This window comes from Zonotrichia albicollis, chromosome Z (genome assembly GCF_047830755.1).
Source record: "Zonotrichia albicollis isolate bZonAlb1 chromosome Z, bZonAlb1.hap1, whole genome shotgun sequence".
In the NCBI taxonomy this organism is placed as follows: Eukaryota; Metazoa; Chordata; class Aves; order Passeriformes; family Passerellidae; genus Zonotrichia; species Zonotrichia albicollis.
Genome location: NC_133860.1, coordinates 70804933 through 70828559, shown reverse-complemented (window position 1 = coordinate 70828559; position 23627 = coordinate 70804933). Strand labels below are relative to the sequence as shown.

Here is a 23627-nt window from a genome sequence, read left to right as displayed (position 1 = left end):
CCTGTCAGGAGCATATTTGTGCATAGCAAAGATAAGAACAAAAACATACATGTGATCTTTTTGTAACCAGTGAGAATTTGTGGGTCAGATCTTGCTATATTAGTTCAGTAGGGGAGCCTGAGGAATTTCAGTGATTAAAATATCTGAGAAAGATTATTAGAACTGGACAGTTTATCCTCACAGCAAGTGAGCTGAGCTGTGTTTTTAGAATTAAGATATTTAGGTTGTTTGTGGAATAAGAGTGTGTGTGTGCATGTGTGTGTGTATGTGTTTGAACAGTGCACCTGCATCAGGAGATGGTGTGCAGAATATCTGTGCGCACACATGCACTTGTAGACCACACTGCAAGTTATGCTACAGGCAGGATAATTCTCCTGCCTCTCCAAGACCCTGCAGTCATGTTCTGCAATTTATTCCTCTTTTTCTGGTAAACACAATGCAGTTAAGTCCAAGTAATTGATATCAGCCTACATAAATGCCGCAATCAAGTTCACCACCAGTCTGTGGGTGTCAAACATTGGTGTTTCCAGTCAAAGATGTGATTGCATTTCTGTGGGGCAACAGGAATTGCCATTTTGCTCAGGCTTCCATTGAGTACAGGCAGGGGAGAATTTTTTCAGATAACTATAGGATGCTGCAGCATAGCAGTGCAGTACTCTTCCAGTACCTTCATGATGCTTGTTTTTTTTTTCCTTTTTGCTACCAAGCTGATGACTCCTTTTAGCATGTTAGCTGTTTCCAAGCTAACTGCATTATGATTCTTTGTGAAATTCTTTAAGTGGAGCCTTTTGGATAGACAGTTCTGTCAATTTTCTGCTTCATCTGTTTTACTTTGATATAGCTGTTTCTATGTTTTATCATCATCCCCAGGAGAAGTAAAATCCCTTAAGGTGGTGCAGTGGGATCAGCCCCTCAGATGATGTAGACTGGCATTGACTGCAGCCCTGCTATGTTGATTGCCACCAGAGGAGGTTCATTTTTGCTGCATGGATTTTTTCAGAGGCATACATGAAAAATAGCTGTGTCCATTTATTTTTTAATCCACAGGCTGGAGCAAGAGCAGTAATCATAGAGGAAGCTAATGAGAGATCAGGGCACAGAAATTTAATGGCAGAGACATTTAAAATGGCAGCTTTTTCAGCTAAAATCACAGCCAGACTTAAGGTCTGTAATGCTGTGTGCCAGAGTTAGCATCAGGGTATGATAAAATCTACACTACCTCTCTATTCAGTGTCATCACTTGTCACCAGAGGAAAACTGTGCTGCTTTTACAGGAGTGGTCATGGTGACTGCTGCTCTACGGGCTGCCTGTACCACCAAGCAACTGTCTGCTGGGAGATCTGAATGAGGTGATAGCAGCAGTCTAACTGGGATTGCAGATTTCTTCCTCATTGCTGCTAGAACCTTCCTAAAATAATAAACATGTTTAAAAATGGAGATAGAGGCACTGGCTGGTAGTGTTTCTGTTTCTCTTTGGAGACAGATGAAGAAAACTGCATTTTTGTTTCATACATCATTCAGTGTTCTGGTTGCTTAGTGAAGTGCTGACCAACATTTTATTTCACCTGCCAGTTTGATTTGCTCATTTGCAAAACTGTGTATCCCCCTGCCACCTCCCTAGTGCTCTCCCTCACTTCACCCTCCAGATGAAGAAAACTGCATTTTTGTTTCATACATCATTCAGTGTTCTGGTTGCTTAGTGAAGTGCTGACCAACATTTTATTTCACCTGCCAGTTTGATTTGCTCATTTGCAAAACTGTGTATCCCCCTGCCACCTCCCTAGTGCTCTCCCTCACTTCACCCTCCAAGGCAGGGGCTCCAAGTCTGTTATGAATATAGTCCCTCAGTCTGATATGGCTCCCCAGTCTCTGACACACCAGACCAAAATAAGTGCATCTATTTTCCTTCGGAGTGCTAAGTAGAACACAATTCATTTCCCGAATTATGTGAATTTCATCTAATTCTGTGCAAGGCATACAGCCAGGTTAAAAGACCAGGCTTTCCTAGGAAACCCCTGTATTTTTTCAAAATGCTGTGAGGCTGTTGATGTCCATATAGAGTGTAAGGATTTCATATCAATGTTCATTAAAATCTGCTGTGAAGAAACCTTTGAAAATGAAATCTGGGTTAATCCTGTGTCTGCAGTATCTGGGTTGATCCCACAAGCATAACAGCTTGAATTCACACAAAGACATTCCTGCCAGTATTCAATGGGTTTGCTTCATTTTTGTGCAATGTCAGAGTAATTTTCTTTTTAAAATGCACTGTGTAAAATAGCATGTTTGGTTACCTAATAAAGGTTCTGAAAGCCACAGGGTTTCTGTTAATTTCAGAAAATTTTATTCACATTGGAAAAATATCTAATAGAAATAATTTATTGCAAATGTTTACACTGATTACCTGCAGTTTTCAAGTTGCTGATGCCAATTAGACCCCTGACGAAATGACTTTACTACCACTTCATTTGTTTTTCCCTTGTTACTTATCTGGCTGAAAATAAGGCAGCAGCAGGTGCTGTCCCACTGCTTTAGGCAGAGCAACCCAGCACACACTAGACCGAGTAAAAGTCACCCCTGAACGTGAGCAAGGCTTTGGCAGCACATGTTACAAAGGCTCCTGAGTATGAGGCCAGTGCTGAGGACATCAGAACCAAAGTGTAGCTCAGCTATTAGTGGTCTATGTGAGATTCAGAGTTAATCAAGTCAAACCTTTCAAATGTGAAACTCTGGAGTAGCAGAGAGTCTAGGGTCGTATAGGCTCTAAAAACTGGATTCCCTTTTGCTGACAGTGAAACCATGTCCTCTCTTCTGTGAATCACTGCAAAGGGAAGACATTGGTGAGCACAGACTGACTGTGTAGTACCTTGGGGCCATTGGGGCTCTCTGTGGAAGGCAGGAGGTGTATTTCTCTACATTACAATCAGGTGCCTTCATTGGAAAGGCCCTAGGTGTTGGAACAGGTATAAAGATGCTTTGAAGCCCCATTTTTTGAGACTGAACATGCTCTTTTGCTCTAATAAGAGTCAATTTACAAGAGCTCCCCTAACCTCACATCTACTCCAGTCCTTAATATGAAAATAATATTTTTTCTTCCATATAACACAAGGCTGGCAGATAGAGTTGTAATTTAGGTGTAGTTGTTGTAGTTGTTGTTGTTGTTGTTGTTTAACAATAGATAAAGTTTAAACTTCATGCCTCAGCAGTTTCTTGGCCATATGCCTACAAAAGGGGCATCACACCTCCATGGGAACTGGAGGTGTGACCAGCTTCTATCATTTAAAATCAGAGAAGTGGTCAAAATTCACCTTACACCAAACATATTTTGTGCCATATCCATCAAAATTATTTGGTTTCTGGAGAAAGACTGAAATTTATTTTGATTGATTAGTTGAACTGGGGAATACAACCTCCAAGCAATAACTCCTTTAAAGAACTTGTTCAGCTAGGCAGCAGTTGGGCAGACCTGTTTTAACAGAGATATTTACTAATTTGAATAAACTCCAGAATAGGAGTGTTTCTTCCAAAATCTGATTGCCTCTTTTATTAGTTCAATAGAATTTATATTATTGTTTATTGTTTGGTGCTCTGTTTGGTGGCCAATGGTAATAAAATAAACAAAATAAACAAAACCTCCTAATTAAATGAAAAATTACTTCTATGCTGTTACTTTAAGTATTACAACTGCAATAAATCCATTTTCCACAGTTATATTAGTTCTGGAATAGTGTAAATATTAGGGACTTATTTCTTTTAAGATCTGCTTCTTAAAGACTGTAGTTCATGAGCACAATCTAAAACATAATTATATCTTTACTCTCAAGAAAAGAAAACCCTTTTCACATTCTTATAGAGATCTTACAGAGATTTTGTTAGGGTATGGTTTTAGCTGAAACTATCTTATCTGTAAATAAATTTCAATTTTATGGTTCCAGTTATATCACTGTCCCAAAATTAATCTATTCTTAAAAGAATTGCTGTCAGAAAATATAAATAGATATGTCTGTCTCTCTCTTGATATATGTACAACACCGAGGGAAAAAAGAAATAACTTTTGCAAATGAAGGAATTTTGTTATTTCTTTATAACAAATCCCTTTATGATTTTCAAGTAAATTAATCCTTTAACCAAATGGCAACTCAGCCAAGCACACAAAAAAATGTTTGATGGTGTCATACAGTCTCCATTCCCTACATGGTCAGTGCAATATTCCCCAAAACCTAGTTTAGAGGTAAGGATGTCATGTGGAACAGCATTAAATGCCTTGCACAAGCCCAGGAAGATGACATCTGTTGCTGTTCCCTTATCCAGCAATGATTTATGGCTTCATCATAGAAGGCTACCAAATCTGTCAAGCATGATTTGCCCTTAATGAGGCCATGTTAGCTGTCACAAATCATCTTGTTTTTCATGTGGTTTAGCATAGTTTCCAGAAGGATCCTGCTCCATGATCTTGCCAGGCACTGATGGGAGTGATTGGCCTGTTATTGCACAGTCTTCCTTTTTTTCCTTTTTAAAAGCCGAGGATATGTCTCCACTTTTCCAGTCACTGACAACTGCAAGTCTTCCATAATTTCTCAAGTAAAGTGAATAACTTAGCCGCCTCTTCAACCAGCCCTCTCATCAGATCCCATGGACTTGTGCACCTTCGGGTTCCTTAGCTGTTCTACTACAGTGAGTGGTTTTACATTCTCCCAGTCTCTGCCTTTGCCTTCTGCATCTCAGGCAGTCTGTTTGGCACACTTGCTGGTGAAGGCTGAGGCAAAAAAGTCATTAAGCACCTCAGCTTTCTCCATGTTCCAGGTAACCAGGTCTCCTTTTTCTTTCTGGAGAGACTGAAAAGTTTCCCTAGGCTTCTGTTTATCACCAACATATCTCTAGAAGCCTTTTGTGCTGCCTTTGATGTCTCTGGCCCTATTAAAGTCCATCAGGGCTTTAGCTTTCCTGATCTCATCCCTGGCTTCTTGAACAATCCCTTTTTATTCCTCACCTGGAGGAATTGCTTTCACCACTTGTCCTTGCTGTCACCCTGCATAGGCTTTTTTTTCATGTTTGAGTTTGTCGAGGAGATGCCTGTTCATCCACACAGACCTCCTGGTATATTTACCAGGCTTTCTCTTCATGGGGATAATCATTCCTGAGAATGGAGAAGGTCATCCTTTAATGCCAACCAGCTTGTCCAGGCACCTCTTCCCTGCAGGGTTTTATTCTATGGTACTCAACCAAGCAGATCCCTGAGGAGGCCAAAGGCTGCTCTCCTGAAGGCCAGGGTAGTGAGCTTTCTGTGCACCTTCCCTGCTTTCCTAAGGATCTCAAACTCCATTTCGTGGTCCTTGCAGTCAAGGCTGCCCTCGAGCTTCACACTTTCCACCAGCCATTCCTTGCTGGTGAGCACAAGATCCAGCACAGCGCCTCCTCTCCTTGGCTCCTCTATCACTTGTAGAAAGAAGTTATCATACAACATTCCAGGAACCTCCTGGATTGGTTATGCCTTGCTTTTGTCCCTCCAAAAGATGATGGGGTAGTTGAAGTCCCCCATGAGGAGCAGGGCATGTGGGCACAAATTCATTTTTAACTGCCTGTAAAGAGCCTCATCAGCACTTTTGGGACATGGAGAGGTTAAGAACTAATTCAGAGAGAAATTTCCACTTTGAGAGCACAGGGAACACAGACCCCTCTTTGTCCTATTCTGTGATTAGCACCTGGGCTGATACCCACCTTATCACGAGAAGTTTGTTTCCTACCAGGATTTAAACAGAGAATCAAGAGGCTCTCTTCTGGATCATAAAACTAAGTAACTATTCCCAGTTAAAATCTTTCAGTAATAAGAAAAGATAATTTTACAAAATAGAATTGTTTATCCAGGCCAGCTACATAAATTGTTTACCACAGAGAGATGTGGTAAACAATTTGTGTAGCTGGCCTGGATAAACAATTCTATTTTTTAAATAAAATAAAGCTTTAGTCCTTTAACTCGTGTTCCTTATCTGCTTGCATGCCATTGAAACACAGATGTAATTATTCTGGTATGATCCGTCTATGAGTTGTGCTTTTATTTAGGAAAAATATTATGTGTGAGTTGTGCTTTGAACTGGGGCAGAGTTCTCCTGGGATGATAATGTAAATAAACATACTGTACAGGCAGGAGTTCCTCGAAATGCATCAAAATTAGCAGTCAGGTTTCAAGCAGTAACAAAGTCCTTTGAGTACCTCATGGCTACTCCTGCAGATTTTGTTTTAGCCAGCTCAAGGAAACTTACAGCTCTCTGCAACCTCAGCCCCTCCCAATGGCCTGAAACATGTTCAAAACCAAATTCATATCACATGAATCCAGATTTTTAAAATAATGAATATAAGAAATTTTAAGACTACAAAATAAAGGAATCTCTGAAGTATAACTTTTCTTTTTGCCTCTTTTGACTGATGTGTGTATGTGGGAAGGAGTGATAAACTGAAGCCAAGGAGAGACTGAATATAGAGGGAAATTATTCTTTTGGGAGATAATAATGCAAAACAACTGTGGCTCTGGAGTAATGATAACTTGCAAAGCTTATTCGTTTTGAGGGGAGAGATTTGACAATTTTTGAAATCTCAGATTATTAACTATTCTAAAAAGATTTCTCTTTTTATTACTTTTTACTTCTCTCACTGCTATGCTTTACTTCCTTCATAAGCATGGAGTGAGTACCTGCAGGGAAAACCAAAGCATACCTAAATTTCTGGCACCAGGAAGTAAAACTGTGGTCAGTCTTTTCGTGTGTAGCTTTAAGAGGGGATCTTATTCAGTCTTCAGTCCAACCACATGAAGGCCAGAAACTTCAGCCAACTTGCCAGCCATATTTTTTTATTCCAACTCCAAAATTCCGTGGGAATCAGATATGTTCTGATGGAGTTAAAAAGCAATGTATGTGTCAACAGGAGCAGGTTTATCCCGTGCATATCTTCATCCGAATACACGTGGATTCTTGAGCAGGACAGAATCCCATGCTCTACTTCCAGGACACTTGCTGCCAAGCTGGGCCATGTGGGACCTCATTGTTGCATCCCCTTTTGCAAGCTATGTCCCTGATGTATCAGCCTGCTGAGGCAGCTCGGTCTCCTCATCCCTTCCCTCACCTCTGCTGCAGTCACTGGCAGTTGTTTTTTTATTCTGATTTATTGATGCTTTACCATGAACAGAGCCATCATTATCATCCTGCAATGAAAAAAGTCTGAAATTTTACATAGACTTCCAAAAGAGAGACACAGAAAAATAAACCCTAACTCTCCAACATAAAACACAACTCTCCAGAAGTGGTATCTTCCTGTTACTTCAAGCAGAACTTTCTGACAGACTGGATGTTTAGAAAACATATGTAGAAAAGAAGCTGTGCTTGTCTTAACTGTCATCTTAGTGTTCATTGTGTTTCATCTCAGTGTCATCTCAAGTCTTTAATGAATGTCAGAAACACTGACGTTGTGTTGGACCATACCTGTGATCCCTGTCAGTGAAACCAGTCTGTACAGGCCAGTGCTCTGTAGCTGGTGAATGATCTGAATGAGAAAGATACTCAAGAGAGATACAAACTTTAGATCTGCTCTTGTAGAATCTTGACAATGTCTTTTTCTATGGTGGGTTTCCTTGAAGCTAAAAGAGCTTAGGTTTTAATTTGTCTTCTTTGACTGGAAACCACTGCCTACTTGATTTACAAAGTTAAATAAATGGGACCTGAACATTGTGTACTCAGAAAGTTTACACTGGTGATGTTGCTAATGAATGGGAAGCTTTCTGAGAGGACATAAACCAATTGTTGCTTTTTCCCCCAAAAATCATTCCTGATTGGACCTCTGTCTGTACAGCTGCAATTTCTGTTCCTGTGAGGTTTTCAAACAGGCAAAGCCTGAGACCTTCCAGAAGAAGCCATCTACAGGTATCATCATACCCATCCCTCAGGTCCCTTGCCACAGACATGCCTTCTCCTTGCATCTGCAGCTCTGGTTGCACGTGGCTCACACTGAAATGTACCTTGTCGTGCAGGACCTAGCCGAGATGCAGCCCTTCCCAAAGTGAGCACAAATCATCTATCAGCTATCTCAGTCCTCCTTCACCTGTTTCTGCAGTCATGTGGCACTGTGCTACATGCTGCTGTCTGCTCTGTTGCTGCCCTGAATGTGTGCTTTGAGAAAAAGCAATGACTATGTAAATACTCAGAATAGCTGAAGGGCAGTCAAATGGACCTGCTACAGCAAGCAAACAAGGGGGAAAGATAATCTCTGCAAAGTCTTTGGCTGCCGTGATTTCGGGCAGGGCTTATAATAGTGTCCATTGTTTATTTTTATTTCCTTATTTACTTGCATCTTTTATTATTTATTTTCTAATCTCCTCACATGTACCCCCCTTCTACCCACAGCCTAGTGGCTCACTGGTGCTGTAATAAAATTCTGTTACTCCAGGAGCTGTAGGGAAAAAGGAGACATGCTTTTTGGGGACTGGCAGAGCAGCAGTTCCTTTGGTGAGCCAACTGCCTTGTATATCCTGGCCTCAGTGGTACAATACAGTAAGGATTTTATGAAAAGGAGAAACTCAGGCAAATTACCCATACCTGTGTGGGCTGAGAAGAAACTTAGGAAGAGGTTATGTCATCAGTCTCCAACATCTGGTCACAAAAGGTTGTCAATTACAATGGGCAGGCCTAAAAATTATGGGAAAAGTTAAGTTAATGTGTTTTAATGTTCTGTGTGATGAATACACATTAACTGACTGTTGTACAACCTTTGCAACTCTTTTAAGACATCACTTCCTTAAGATATTTCTAAGAAATGCTTCGTTCATTTCCTGAACAAAGAATAACAACAACAAACTGGCAACGCTACAGGATAAAGTTTAATCTTCTTTATAAACATGCTGTTTGCTCTTGAGCTGGCTAAGCTTTACCAGCTAGAATACTTTTTGGGTTTTTTTTTTCTGGCATCATACATATGAAAACGATGGCAATGTGATTCAAGTAAAGACTACAATAAAGCTGCAAGTTTTTCAGCTTGGCTTAATTCCCTAATCTGGGCAATGCTTGAATCATATCCATCTATCATGCAGACATGCTCCTTGGGCTAAAACAAGTGTCTTCGATAACTGGAAAGGGAACAAAAGGTTTTACTACTATATAAACCAGATAATACAGCAAGCTGGAAATGGCTGGTTGTCCGTTCCAGGGAGAGTCATACCATACAAGGCCACATCCATCCTGCAGCAGAGCAGAATTTCTTGTGTTTGCTGAGGACCACACCTCTCCTTTGTTCTGCAAGAGGATTCTCTCACAGTGAAAACCCACATAGGAAAACTCTGCATCAGTCTGAGCAGAGGCAGACTGTTTCATTTGCCTAATGGAAAATTAAATACTGCAGCATCACTCAGGAATACATTCCAGGAGGCTGCTTATTTCCAGATGGACTTACCTGTCATACAGTTTGTGTCTATAGCCCCGCTCTGCATTTGCACAAATGGTTAAGGGCGTCTAACATTAACATGCCTACTCACACTACAGCCACATGAATAATATTTTCTTTCCATTTTTTTGAAAGGCAAGAGAAGGCCTGCTGGCAAAGGAACAAGTCTTTCTAGAATCTCAGTGCCTCACGTCCTAGTGACCTCTTTGCTAACGCTGGCAGTAGTGCTGTGCATCAGCAGGCCAGACCCAGACGTGCTGGGTGGCCAGCACTCGCTGGGTTAGAGCCAGGTGGATGCTCAAGTGGCACAAGAATACAACAGCAAGAAATGCTGAGTTTGGAGAGGAAGAAGGGTAGACAGGACAAAAGAGGAATCTCAGAGCATTTTTGACAGCAGTCATTCTTGCACTTGTGTCCCTTACAAAGTCAGTTTTAACAACGCAGGCTGATGCCTGGGAGCATGCACAAACAGAACAGGCTTTGCTGCTCTGGGAGGCTTTCCCTCTGGTAGCTGATCCACTGAGTGGCACGGGGGCTCCAGGCAGCTGCCAAACAACAAAGTCAGACTCACTGCAGCATCCAGAGCTCTAGATCTGCCTAAAAACCTCACCCTTTTTGTCCCAAGGTAACTTTTTATAATGCAGAGAGCAAATCTGAAATGCAGCCAGTTACTCTAGCGTCCCAATGGGAGAGTTTGGGGATAACATCTGACTCACAGATGTGACGTGCAAAAAATGTTCATTGCACTCTTTTAGTAGGCATGGGCTGGTTATATGTAGATTTGAAGAACCTTTTGTGTTCATGTTTTTCCATGGCACAAATACTGAATGGATAGAGGGAGAAAATAATTTCATATTAATAAATAGCTTCAGCTCTAAAATGTTAATGCCTCATGGTCTTCAACGTGCAAAATGCAAAGACTTTTGGCAAAACTTCAATTTGGCAAAGATTTCAATAAAAGTGACTTTGATTTCAGTGGAATTACACTAGGGATCATTAGTGGCTGTTTTCTAGGGCACAGAAGACCACAATTACCCGGAATAGTCCAGAAGTGTTTCACAAGAGCAGGCACATTTACTGGAGGAGGCTGTCTTGGGTCAACTTTTGACCTTTGTTTCTTCTCAGGATTATCATCTCCCTTGAACTCAGGAGACAGAGGAGTGCTGCACTTCAGCAAGCTTTGCTTTTAAGGAGAGATAGTACTAATTGTCCTAAACATATGCAAGTTCAAAAAACACACAAAAAAGCTTATTTAAGGGACTACCTCAAAAGGTAGCAGCACAACAAGGACTGGGCCTTTTCTCTTGTCATAAAAAGTCATGACAAGTCTGACAGATGCATCTGGGCCTTGGTTTAAGACACTATCACACTATATGTAGGGCTGCAAATTTTTATTCTTATGAAAAAAGGTTATGGATGTTGTTTCAAAATTGGCAAGACTGATGGTTAGAACTAATCAACTCACAAAACAGGGAGTGAAGAGGTGGCAAGGAGTAAGCATAATGATTTATGAAAAGGATGCTAAAAGGTTTACTTGCTGTAATAAAATGTCCTCTGATACTTAAACTTTTGATGCAACATTAAAGCAAAATGCAGCACTAACAGCAAAGGTTTTCTTTGCTTATACAGTACTAATTCTACTGTGTGCATTTGAGAAGCTATGCATTATTTCCTTGCTAGCACTAAATGTAAACAGCTTAAAGCCCTCAGGCTTCACTGTCCTGAAGCATGCAAGTGGAATAAATGTAAGCATGTAATAAATGTTAGCATGTAATATTGCAATGCACTACTTTTATCTACCATCACTGTGTCTGCTGCATTCAGACATTTGGCACAATTTCTTTCTGTCCTGTCCAACAGTTGTTCACTTATTTATGTCCTCCCTATGGTCTGTGCACATAACTGTGACGGGTTTTTTTCAGTTTTTGCATGATGCAAAACTGATGCAAATTCAGGTGGTTTTCCTGTGCTTGAACAAGCTAAACAAAGTGAAGCTGCAAATTATTTCTGCAATCCCAATTCTCAGTTCTGTGCAGAGAAACAAACCACCTGAGAGCACTGGCAACTTAGAGGATCTCAAGCCCAGTGCCCTTTCCACTTCAGTAACAGAAAGCCTTTTTAATGATATGATCTAATTTCTGCTGAAGGATTTAGCCCTGAAGAAATGGTTCTCTTGCAGTAAATGAAGGATTACTTATACCAGACAGTACATAGCATAGCTGCTGCTCTGTCAGTGAAGGGGTTCTTTCTAAAAGTACAGCATATTCACTGTATTCGCAGTAGTCACAATATTCACATATTCCAGTATGGCAATGAGCAGTACAAATACCTGTATTTATGCAGTAGTTTATGTTGCCACTCTCAGAGCTCTTTATCATTTGGACAATATCTAATCATACAGCACAACTGTAGTGCATGATTGTTGCACTACTTCTCTGTTGCATGTTGCACTATGCAGAGAAGAGTTAAAGCTCATAGCAGACAATGAAGGAGAAACAATGCTGAAATACTGTCTTGTGGCTGTTTTAATCACGGGCTGTTAAGCAAATGCCCAATATTGTTGAACAGGAGTAGCTCATACAGGTACGTATTTCTGGGCTCCATCCTCATGCAAACCTTAGTTTAGCACACTTGGGAAACACCTCCTATTCTTCCTGGGTTAAGATTTTGCAAGATTTTTTTAAGAAGCATAATCCAAATTTCATAGGTATGGAGGACAGATGGTAGCAAACTCTCTTTTGTTTCCAGTCTGCATCTGGCTCTGGTTTGCATCTGTCTGGGTTGCTTTGATGTGGGCTGTCTTATATCCAGGAGTACCCAGCTGAGTACCCAGCACAGCTCTACCATCGCCTCACTACCCACCCTTGGTTTCATTATATGTGCCAAGGCCTTCCCTATGTGTTTGTGAGGAAAATGCCTCCTTGGGAAATGTTTGCTCAAAGCAGGAGAGAGGTTCTTCCATCCCTGCCCACTGCTTCTCTCCTACAGCAGTTATGTGGCCGGGAAGAAAATGCTTCCTGCACAGCAGGGTTGTGACCAGCATCCCCTGGTGTATGCCTGCCGGTTAGCCTGTTGTATCTGCAGTCAGTGCATAAACACACACAGCCTCAGCAGCTTGGCAAATAGACTCTATGCAACTTAAGAAATACATTTATAAATGTTTCCATTTCTCGGTCCTCTTGTCTGAATTCCTCAGCATAGTATTTAACAAATGTCTTAATTCTCATCTTAAAAAGGAGAGCCAGAAACATCAAAGCTTTCAGTTTTCCTGTTTCAGATAAAATATGCTGACATTTCACCCAAGAGGGAGGATTTTTAGTAGATCATAGCATTCTTGTCTCTAAATATGTCTTTTAAAAAGCCCATTGATGCTTTCCAGTTTCAAATTCATGCTATTAATAGGTTAAAAAATAAAAAAAAAGGCTTTAGGGGAAAGAAATCATGTGATTTTGTAGCTTAAGTGTTTCATATAAACAAAGACCAAAACAAAATCTGTACAAAGTATCTTACTTTTAGTGTACAGCAGTTGTACTGTAGGGACTTGCTTCTCTATGTGAGCAACAGCATGGACTATCTGTAAAACCACATTGAGAAAAGCCTCAGTTTTATCTGTTCTCCTGGAATCGGAGAGGAGTTACTGCTAACTTAATGTCTTCAGTGCCAGTGCCGTCCAAGCAGCACTTTGTCAAAGCCTTGATTTATTTATTTATTTTTGCTGGAGCCATATCTGAACCAGGTTTAAAGCAGAGAATGCTGTCTTCATCTTCAGAATTTGGTCTTTAGAAACCTAGGGTTTTTTTTTTCAACGGAGTGTCAGTCAAGATTTCTGATTCAAGACCACAGCTGAGTACGACGCATGCAACGTAGTTCCTTGTGCAGCTGGTCCACGTTTGAAAGATGAGGCAGCAATTTGCTAGAGAGCAGTCAGCCCTCACTCGGCTTTGCACTGGGTCTAGCCCAGCAGGTACCCACTGAGCTGTGCTATTGAGGCTGCTTTAGAGGCCAAAGGACACACTGTTAAAAGTTTAGCCTCTCAAGACCTGTAAATCCATCTTTGTCTCACTTTGTTTCTTTGAACATGTGATGACCTGAGAGTCCTCTGCTGAGGGGACATTTCTATAGCATGGTGAGGTTGAACAAGGTGATAAAAATTCTGGCTGGTAATCAGCTCAGGTGAACACAGAAAATTCACTACCAGCCCATGAAATGTGGCAGAAGGTACTAGTAGATGGTAGTTCCAGGACAAGGAGTAGCAAACTGCAGAAACTGTGGCTGGAGATAGCCACTCATACTGTTTTGGCAACTAACAACTTGGAAGCCATGAGCAAAGCTGAGTTCATCAAGGTAAAGTATGTCACTAGCATCAGCAGGTCTTAGCTGTTGGACATGGCTGCATGGGACAAGAGCATGAGACCTTTTCTGTTATGCAGAAGTCCTAATTCACATAGAAATCACTTTAAATTCACCTAGACATCCTGTCATGCACAGCACAGTTAAAAACAGTGAAAGCTTGAGTAATTTATAAAGTATAATTTGTGTGTGCATTTGGTATTGCTTTATGTCTGCTGCCTTACTAAAATCTAGTTGCCTGACATCAAATAGGTCATGGAGAGACAAAAATAGTTTGTGCATAGATACTATGTCTATATATATACACACACACACTCAAAAACTAGCAAGAAAACCTAGTCTGTCATGTCAAAAATGTTTCTATTTTAGGCAGGTTTGAAGCTTGCTGTTGGGGGTAAATGTTTTCCCTGTATACATAGTTTGCACAAGTCAGGTTCTATTCCAGCAACAACCATGGCATTCAAAAGACACAAAAGACACAGCATGTTTGGGCTGCCTCTGAAATCCAGTTTCCTTGAACTGATGATTTCCTGATTACCTCCTCTTTGCAGAAGAGGAGCTGGTTCCTTGAACTAGCACTGCCAATCACTTTGCAAATTCAAAACTAAGCCTACCCTTTACTAATCAATTAAAAGGGAAAATTTGGATAGTCCCCTAGATTACCATTTTTTCCACCAGCTCAATTTCCTTCTTCCCAAGGGGCAAACTCCTGTTTAGCTTTGGGCTCCTGGTGTTCCTCATCCTATCTGCTGCATTCCTCTGTCATATTTAGACCAGACAAGGAGCATAGGTGTGTATGCTGTGTAAAGCATGCCTTTTAACCAGTCCACCTCCCCTGCTGAACTAGCCTGGAAAAGCTGCAGCTGCGTTAAACAGGAACCAGGTGAGGTTGTAGCCACATTTTCAGTGCAGAAATCACAACAAAACTCCCAGGAATAATTCTGTTGGGTGAAGGATATTGATGCTTTTTGCAACAGTGTTGCTGTGTCCTGGCAACCCTTCCACAGTTTCTGAAAGACTTTTGTTCATTTGTTCTAATTTTTGTATGCCGAAGAGATGATTTGCATGCTCATGTTTATGTATACGTGTCTGTCTGTCTGCCTGTAAATATATGGAAACACATGTGTTGTATAAATAGAAAACATCTTTGATTGATTTAATAGTAGACTAATTTTATACTCCATGAAAAACATTACATTTAGAGCACACTGATCTTTTGTTTTTTTAAAGCTTTAAAAAGTTTATTACTTTAGTCCTTCTAGCACATTATTTATACTTTATTAGTCACAAGAAATCCACACTTCAGTTCAAGAATTTCAGTTCTTGCAGACTTGCTGATTTGCTAATTTTAAACTCTTGGTTTTATTAGGAGCTAAAAAGAACTTCATGTTAAGGCACTGATAGTAAATAAATTGTATACTGTGAAACTGACACTCCTCAATGTGAAAGACCTGATGCCTAAATAAACAGCTGATTGTTTGGCTGTTATCAACTGTCTGAAGCAGTAAGCAGAAATTCAGTGGGGACAAGCTAATATTCATAAGCAAATACAGCTTCTTCTCAATCTTCAGATAGTTTTTGTTCAATCTATATCTAAGATACGGGATTTTTTTACATTGCAGTCAAAAGCTCTTCGGGAAAAATGGCTGCTACAGGGAATTCCTGCTGGCTCTGCAGAAGAGGAAGAAGCCAGAAGGAAGCAGTCAGAAGAGGATGAGCTGAAGGTGAAAAAGCTGGAAGAAAACATACACAGGTAGGGACAGCTTCCTTTAGCTTTGCCTAAGAACAGTCACTCCCATGAAGGCTGGAGATTTTCCTTGCCCAGGTCCCCATCTCTGGCAGCAGCTGTGGCAGCTGTCCAGACTGTAAAAGACTGTAAAAGGCAGTCACACATACAGCCAAATACACCCAACGTTTGTCTCCTGGATGTCCATGTTGTTCAAGACAGAGTCAGTGTTATCTTTGTGTTTGATGGACTTTTATGGATTTCTTTCGTGAGGTAGCTAAACAGAGGGCCAAGTTCCCCCTTCAGGTGTGTGTGTATGACTTGATCAACACCCAAGAGATTCTCCATTCCTTTACACCTCCTACAGCCAAAATGAGTTCAAAGAGGGAGAGCATCCTTTTGCACTCACCTCACTGGTGCAAATGACTTTTTGAAATGCACCAGCAGATGCCACCAGCAGATCAAATACTTACTGCTTTCAGAAGCAAGGTTTGGGTGTTAGAGCGATTTCCTTTTATCAGTTTCCCATTGTAGTCTGAGTTGACATTTGTCCTCTTTTTTGTTGTTTTTTTCCTTATTTCATTACAAACTAAGGGCTCTAAAGGAATAAAAGGCTCATAAGGAAAGTGATTTTAATCCTCATAGGGCAAATTCCAGAACTGCTTCTTCCATTTAGGTTATGTTAATTTAGAGTTTTTTCAGCTGGCAAAAGCTGGTGAAATTTGGCAACACAACTTTTACAAATACGTCAGCTGAGGCTACAACAGAGAAAGGGGAATAGGACCAGCAGTCCAAGGGTTGAGGTATTAACTTCATATCTGGTGAACTCAATTTGCCTTATGGCAGGCTTCTTGTGAAATTTCTTGGAGAAGTCAATGAGAATGTTTCTCTGGGGATATAGACAAGCAGACCTACCCTAAGCCTGGATAATGCTAAATAACTGCTATGTGGAAGATATTGATCAGCATGAATGTAAGAGTTACCTCGTGCTACTGGTCCTTGTCCTGTGATTCATGTTAAATGAAACTGGTCTGACAATGTGTATTGTTCTTTTACGTTTGTGGTAGCAGAAGGCAAGAAAACGTTTTAGATTTCATATGATATCTGATATTTTACTTCATAAATTAATACTGTATATGGAAAGAATACATGGACTGTGCTTCAGAAATATGTACTGTAATACACATATTTCATCTAGTGCTGAAAGATGCTAAGACCCCTGACCCCATCCAGCAAAACATGTCAGAGTGGCTAATTTCAGCTGAGTTCCACCACTGAAGACAGTGAAACCTCTTTGTTTAACTAGTTAAAAATGTAGGATGAAGGACAGTGTAAAACCTTGGCTCCTATGGTTTGCTTTTTTGCTTTCTTAACTGCAGTCATGAAATCAAAAATTTGAATATTTGAAAGTAACAGAACTCTCTTCTTCTATGACTACTTATCTGTCAAATGACAGGTTTCTCCTGAGTTGAGGTGACATTTGTGTGATGTCACCTAACAAACTTAACCTCCCTGTTCTCTTTCTAAGGGAATTCCAAAGCCAGTAAAAAAGTAATTTAATTTAAATGAAAAAATATTACATCTGAACGGTAGAGATTAGACAGCAGAGGTTGAGGTCATTAATCTAATTACTTTTACATCCATGACAACATGGCATATCCAGAGCCCATCAAAATAGGCTAAGAAGGTAAATGACTGTAGAAGGATGTCAAGCACATTATCTGAGGAATGAAGTAGAATGGATTCATCCTGGAAGTATTTTTCTTGCTGTCTGTGTACTACATTTTCCCTCCACATTTCCAGGAGAGAATCAAGGGGGTGGATTACAGGGGCATTGTTCATCTGTTCATGTTTGCAGGAAATCAATGGCCCTTTGGAGGTCCTTTTTACAGGGGGAGGAGCCCTGTAAAAAAGCCCAAACCCTGTCAACAAAGGTGACAGAGGACAGACTAAGCTGGTTCATGAGGAGGATAGAAAATTACTTCAAGACCAGCCCTAAGGCTGATTCCACAGGACTGTGAAACCATTGTGCCATGCAGCTTGCATATTCATTAGTGTCACACTGCATCATATGTGCAAGCACAGAGCAGCTGCAGAATCAACATGTCTGAGAAAAAGTATTGGGACATGCATACTGGAAAAAAATACAAAAATACATAATATATTATTAAAAATATATCCTTTGCATTTCCTCTTGGATCAGGGTGAAGCTTACTTGTGAGGAACAATGTCCAGCGCCTGCTGGCAGCCAGTATCCATGACCCTGCTTTAAGAATGGGAGCTCATCCCTTTTCTCTGACAGCAGAGCATCCCATCATCATGACAGAAAGCACCATTTCTTCTACACACACTGAAGCACTCAAAAGGGCTCCTTTCTCATACCCCTGCTTTTACTCCATGAACTGCTGTGGGGCAAGAGGAGTATCTGTCGTTATTTGCAGGCCAGCTGTACCAGTAGGTCTGAGAATCTCAGTGAACTGTGGTCCTTAGAAGAGAAAACTGAGAGCATTTGAGGCCAGACTAGCATTCCTAAATGAGGATGTAGCCTCATGAAGGTGGGCTCATGTAGCTGGTGGGCTCATGAGGATGTGGGCTATCCAGAAAAGACCAATGCCTTTTGGAGAAATAGTAAGGCTAGCACTGGGTTTGTGGGTGGTCTTTAAGGCCTTTCACATCACGCAAATTCTTTGGTTGGGTATTGCTCACTCTAGATCAGTTTTAAGTGACTTTCTCACTAAAATAATACATTTTGCAAGATGTAAACATGGTTCTAATGCTTATTCTTAAGATAGTGTAACCAGTTCTCCTTTGTGTGGGAAGTGTTAATTTCAACTAAGGCAGTAAAAATGTATAAGAGTACAGACTGCTTCTTATTTATTAGACTTCTGTGATATTTTATCATGATACAGGAAATCATATACTTCAGCTTGTAGCTTGCAAGGATATGTGCATGACTCAGCTTAGACATGAGTAAGTGAAATGATTTAATGAGCCTCCTCATCTGCAAAGGCATTTTGAAAAAGAATGTCTACATTACTCAGCATTTTTCTGCACTTCATGTTAAGCAGTGGAAAAAATACCAGCATCAAAAAAAGAGGAATAACACAGAACAAATAATGAAATGCAAATAATTTAATGCTATTATAATGCTGCTAGTTAACATCAGGAGGGCATAGAAGTACACAATGTACAAATAAGTTAAAAAAAAACAAGCAGTGCAAGATTAGGACAAGGTGCTGGCATATGAATGGTGTAACTGTGGATTACAGGCAGAACACTGATTTGACAGCTGGGATCAGTTTAATATGTTTAGAACCCTTGTAACCAAGAATGCAAAGTGAAAATCAAGGAGTCAAAATAGCTGAATGATTTTGGTTCTGGATTTCCAGCACTCCTCATTGCCTGACTTCACTCTTCAGAAAAACACAAGATACCTCATGTAAAAATCATTTGTCTCTTGCATTTCTTTTAAAAAAGTGTGTGGTCCAATGGAACTTAATGGAACTTAAGAAGGCAGAACCCCTTATTCAACATTCATGGAGTCTTTAGTGGACTGGATGTCTGTCACTAGTGGAATAATGTTGCTAAATGTTTGAAACCTGGCAGGAAGACTAGTGGCAGCATTGTGTCAAAGTCAGGGTGAAGCCAGACATGGATATCTCTTCACACAAACTATAAAGTTATTTAGTTTTATTCGTATAAAGATCCTGGGTCAGTGGTAGAGGAAGGCAGATATTTCTGAGTTATCTTTCCCATTGTTACAAAGTACAAAAGTGATCCCATTTTTTGCAGCTACCTTAGATTTGAGTAAATTATAGTAAAGGAGTCAAAAATGAATTAAAAGCACTTCCCTTCCCTTAAACTTATTCTCCAAATCACAGACCTGAAACACATTATTTGGGATAACATTGATAGAGATTTCCAGTAACTTCCACAGACATACTTGTGATAGTGTGTTGTAGGTGAAACAAATGCTTCAATGTGTTGCTTGCCTCCCATTGTTTGGGGTTTTTTACCACATGATGGTCTGGGTGTTTTGCAGCAGTGGAAAATGAATGGAAAGTTGGGATTTGACATCTGGATATGATACAGGTAATATCCACAAAACAGAGCAGCCCACCCAAAGCCTGCTATTCCTTCACAGCATTTCAAATGCCCCCAAAATTATTTTGTTATATTAGATTAAATTATAGCTCATAGCTGGTGGCCTGTGTTTACTGCAAAAGATGAAGGGATTTTGTTGCTCTGAAGCTTTTGGGTAGCATGGAAACAAGAAATACTCTACATCTCCCTGCTTGATGATGGACACTTGCATGAAGTACCAGGGGACTTACTGTCATTCCTGGAGTAAAGAAACCCAGTGAAATAAATGTTCAGCAAAGTGGCATATCCCTCCAGTAATCAACAGTGCATTTGTTCACCTTGGATGAGGAGGTGCCCAACAACTCCAAAGAGTGACGAATTATTCTTTTAGCCATTTTGGACATGTGCACCAGGCAGACAGTTTAAACCAGTGTATTCTGGATCCCCAAAATGTACATGCGAGAGCCACTTGTGGCACTTTGGTGCTGTGACAGCTCTTGCAGGTGTAGCAGTGCAGGAAGAAGCCAAGGAGTAAGTGGATCCCTTGCTCTTTGCTCAGGACTACCCAGCTGTCAGCACATCCAAGGTCCTTATGCTTGCAAAAGCCCTTTGGGGTTGTGAAATTCTTCACCTTTCTGCATGCTGGTGATAAGCCTTTGCTGTATCACCTCTAGGAGAAAACTTTTCCATGGTGGTCCAGCACAGAGGGAGAGCTCCAGTGCTGAGGATGGGAAGGTCTGTGCTTTGGCCCATAGGGCAGGAGCTCTGTCTTGGGGCATGCACACCCCTGATGGTTCTTGCTGTCTTGCTGATGTGGGCAGGTAGAAAATGTATGCAAAAAATCCTTCCCTCCCAGCAACTCCCATCTCAGAGTGCTGAACTAAAAGATGCCTAATGAAACAAAGTGCAGGAGAAGCTCAGCTTCCAAGAAAAACACTTAACCTGAGAGACCAAAATAGATGCTGTCTGTAAGCTTGCATGATGCAAAATAGATGCTGATTGTATCTGAATAAAAGCTTACCACCTCTCCCAAGCAAAAGGTGCCCTGCTGTGCACTCTTTTGTTCTACTGTCTTTGGTCTCTGTCTGCTTACCAGTATTAGACATAAGTCCAAATCTAAGTGGAAGCAGATGCAAAATATGGTAGAATTTCTTCAAATATGGCAGAAACATTGTCTTCTCCTATTACTGCAATCGAATCTTACAGGTAAATGCTTAGATTTGAGTTCTGTTTGAGAAGCTGGCCTAGGCCATGAGGATAAAACCCTCCCTAAGCTGATTTGATATGCAGAAAATAGAATCTTAATATATCTTATTAATAGACTATGAGTGCCTAACAGATCTGTGATGCCAAAAGAGGTCTGTGCTAAAATCTCTTTTCACTGAAGAGTCCAGCATGTACAGATTCATGGTTCAGCTGAGGTTGTTGCAGCTGCTGCACCTTTAGCATTTTCTCTCCTTCAGGCATCCATTGTTTAATTTCTTTCTAATGCCAATGTTTGTTTCCTGCATCTTCTTTCCATGATAAAAACCTAGTATGTCTCAAACTGGGAACTCTGAATCTAACTTAGTCTATCTTGCACTGTCACTTACAGTCTTTCCATAATAGAGAGAGAGAGAACTTAAGACAGATGCTACTGCACTCCTTCAAGAGAAGGATCATCTGATGTCAAAACCAGCTGCTCAGACCTCCCCCGTAGCAGACAGTGTATGCTGGGACCAGAGATGCCATAAACCTCTCCCTAGCCAGGTCTCAGCCATTTCCCTTCAGTCTTAACCTCCAGAGAGATGTGAGCAGTTCCTGAAATTATGCTAGTGCAGAGAACAGTGTGTCTTATTTTGCAGCTTCACATTGATGGCAGATGGAGAAAATTATCAGGAGCATTGTTATTCAGCATTTTTGGCTTTTACGTAGAATGCCAGATGTAGGCAAGCCTTCAGTCCACCTCCATATCCTTCCCATCTGAGCAGTTCTCTTGGGTGAGCTCTGTAAGAGTGAACTTGCAAGAACATCTTGTCATGGCCTTGCAGTGTTTTCAAATTCTGCCCACCTTGTGAGGGAACATCAAGCTTTCTGCACAGGAGTAGCTGTTCATCCCCAAGCCTTCTGTCTAGCTCTCCACTAACATTGATCAACACCAACTCTCATGCGCTGCAGGTCTGCAGATTCCAATTTCAGCAATCCCTCAAAACAGTGGTTTCCAAAAGAGCACAACATTCACCTCCCATTGTGCTCTTGATGGGGTTTATTTATTATGTATGACACATTTCTTAGAAAAACAGAGACCAAAACAAAACCAGACAAAAAGCCTAACAACCAGGAAATTACAGGTTTTCAAAGGAACCTGTTTTGCAGTGTGATTAGAGAATTTCTCAGAACTGGCATGATGATGTAAGAAAAGCAATGAGCTAGAGGTGGCTGGGTGGCAATGGATTTGAAGTTTTTTCATATGGTATAATATATTCAGATGTAACACTTAAAAAAAAGAAACAACAAGCCAACACTAAAAATAATAACACAGCTTACTACTTCAGCTCTGAAACTCAACTCAAAATAGTAGAATGCCATGCCAGTGCCTTAACAGTTGCTTAAATGCTGGTGCTCTGAGTTTAATAGTAGCAATCTCTGGCTCTTCCACAACTCCTAGGCATTGCTACCTCATAATAACTTAATTATTCCTATGCATCTTACAGAATAGAGAAGAGGATAGACTCTCCAATTGGAGTACAGACTCCCTCCACACCGGCTGTGTCTGCTGTGTACCATACATGGATCTTGATAAAGACACCCATTTGCCTAATTTGAGAGCTGGATATAAAAGAAATCCCAAAATTCTGCCTGTACATAGCAAAGTATTTTCCTCCTCTAGTGTTTCTGACACTTCACCGTGTCAGTGTGCTATAGATTTGGAGACAGACTCCCTGAGAACAGAAGCGGGCTGTCGAGGTGTCCTGGCTTCAGCTAGGGTAGAGTTGATTTCTTCTCATGGGGTCTCATCTCCAGCTGGGCTTAAAACCACTACACAAGGATGCACATTTTAGGCAAGATAACAATTGTAAAATGCCATCAGTTTCTACATGAGTTAATACCAGCTCACATGCTTCACCCTCTTGTGAAAGGGGCAATACCTCTAGGTCAGGTTCAGCAAGAAAAATGCAATTTCAATGACTGCAGCCTTTCAATAAAATGGACATTTTGTGCAAGGCTGGTTTCTGCTGCCATACTAGATGAGACATAGTGAAATATTATGAGATGAGAAACTCCTGAGCCTCCTTGGCTTTAACACTTCAAAGTTAAAAAGTGCACATCTCTTAATGTGATGGGGTTAGCCAGGTGGGGAAATCTCTTCCTTATGCATGCATTATCTTATGTATTGAATCACCACTGATGCAAAGCCATCTAGGATCCTCACACCTGTTTTAAGCCTAGTAGAACTGACAGGGGTTTCCTGAAGCAGTGAACTGTGTTATAACATGAAGTGTGAGAAACTGTTGAACTTCATTACATCCGAATTAAATATTAATCACGATCCAAATGGGACAGTTTCATGGAGTAAAACAAAACTGACTAGTTAGTTTTGGTTTCCTTATTATGCTTACTTTTGTTGGAGTTGTCTGGTTGGTTTACTTTCCTTGTATGCCAGCCATAACACAGCGTAGTACGGGTGAAACAGCTCCTTACACACAGTTGGTTCAGCACCTGGCAGATGACAAAAAATGAAATTGTGGAAATTCTATAACAGGAAGACAAGTTTGTGTGAAGGTAACCAATATGTGCACAATCTTTAGAGACATGACAAACCAGGAGAGTATTTAGAAAGAGAAGGCAGAGAGTTAGGCAACAGCATGAATTTGTTTTATTGCTTTACAGGATCATTAGTCTCTCTCCAAATTAAATCAGAGGACTTCTCTCTTCCCTGCCAAACCACTCTTTATGTGCTGGACATAAAGAGACCAGAACATCCAGTGTGTGTATGTGTAGATAAAATTCACTGTGCATGCAGTGTACATGCACACATGCTCACACATGTGGTCACAGAGCCTGGGAA

The 23627-nt window shown here is 40.7% G+C and overlaps 1 protein-coding gene across 6 annotated transcripts in view; it reads left to right on the top strand.

Moving 5' to 3' along the window:
* Positions 1–23627, top strand: part of PALM2AKAP2 (PALM2 and AKAP2 fusion) — a 266196-nt gene that overhangs the window by 51047 nt on the left and 191522 nt on the right. For all 6 annotated transcript variants that reach the window (XM_074533560.1, XM_014271541.3, XM_074533558.1 and 3 more), the window contains one exon: positions 15393–15523. In XM_074533560.1, coding sequence (XP_074389661.1) covers positions 15393–15523 — 131 coding nt within the window. The remainder of the gene's footprint in view (positions 1–15392; positions 15524–23627) is intronic.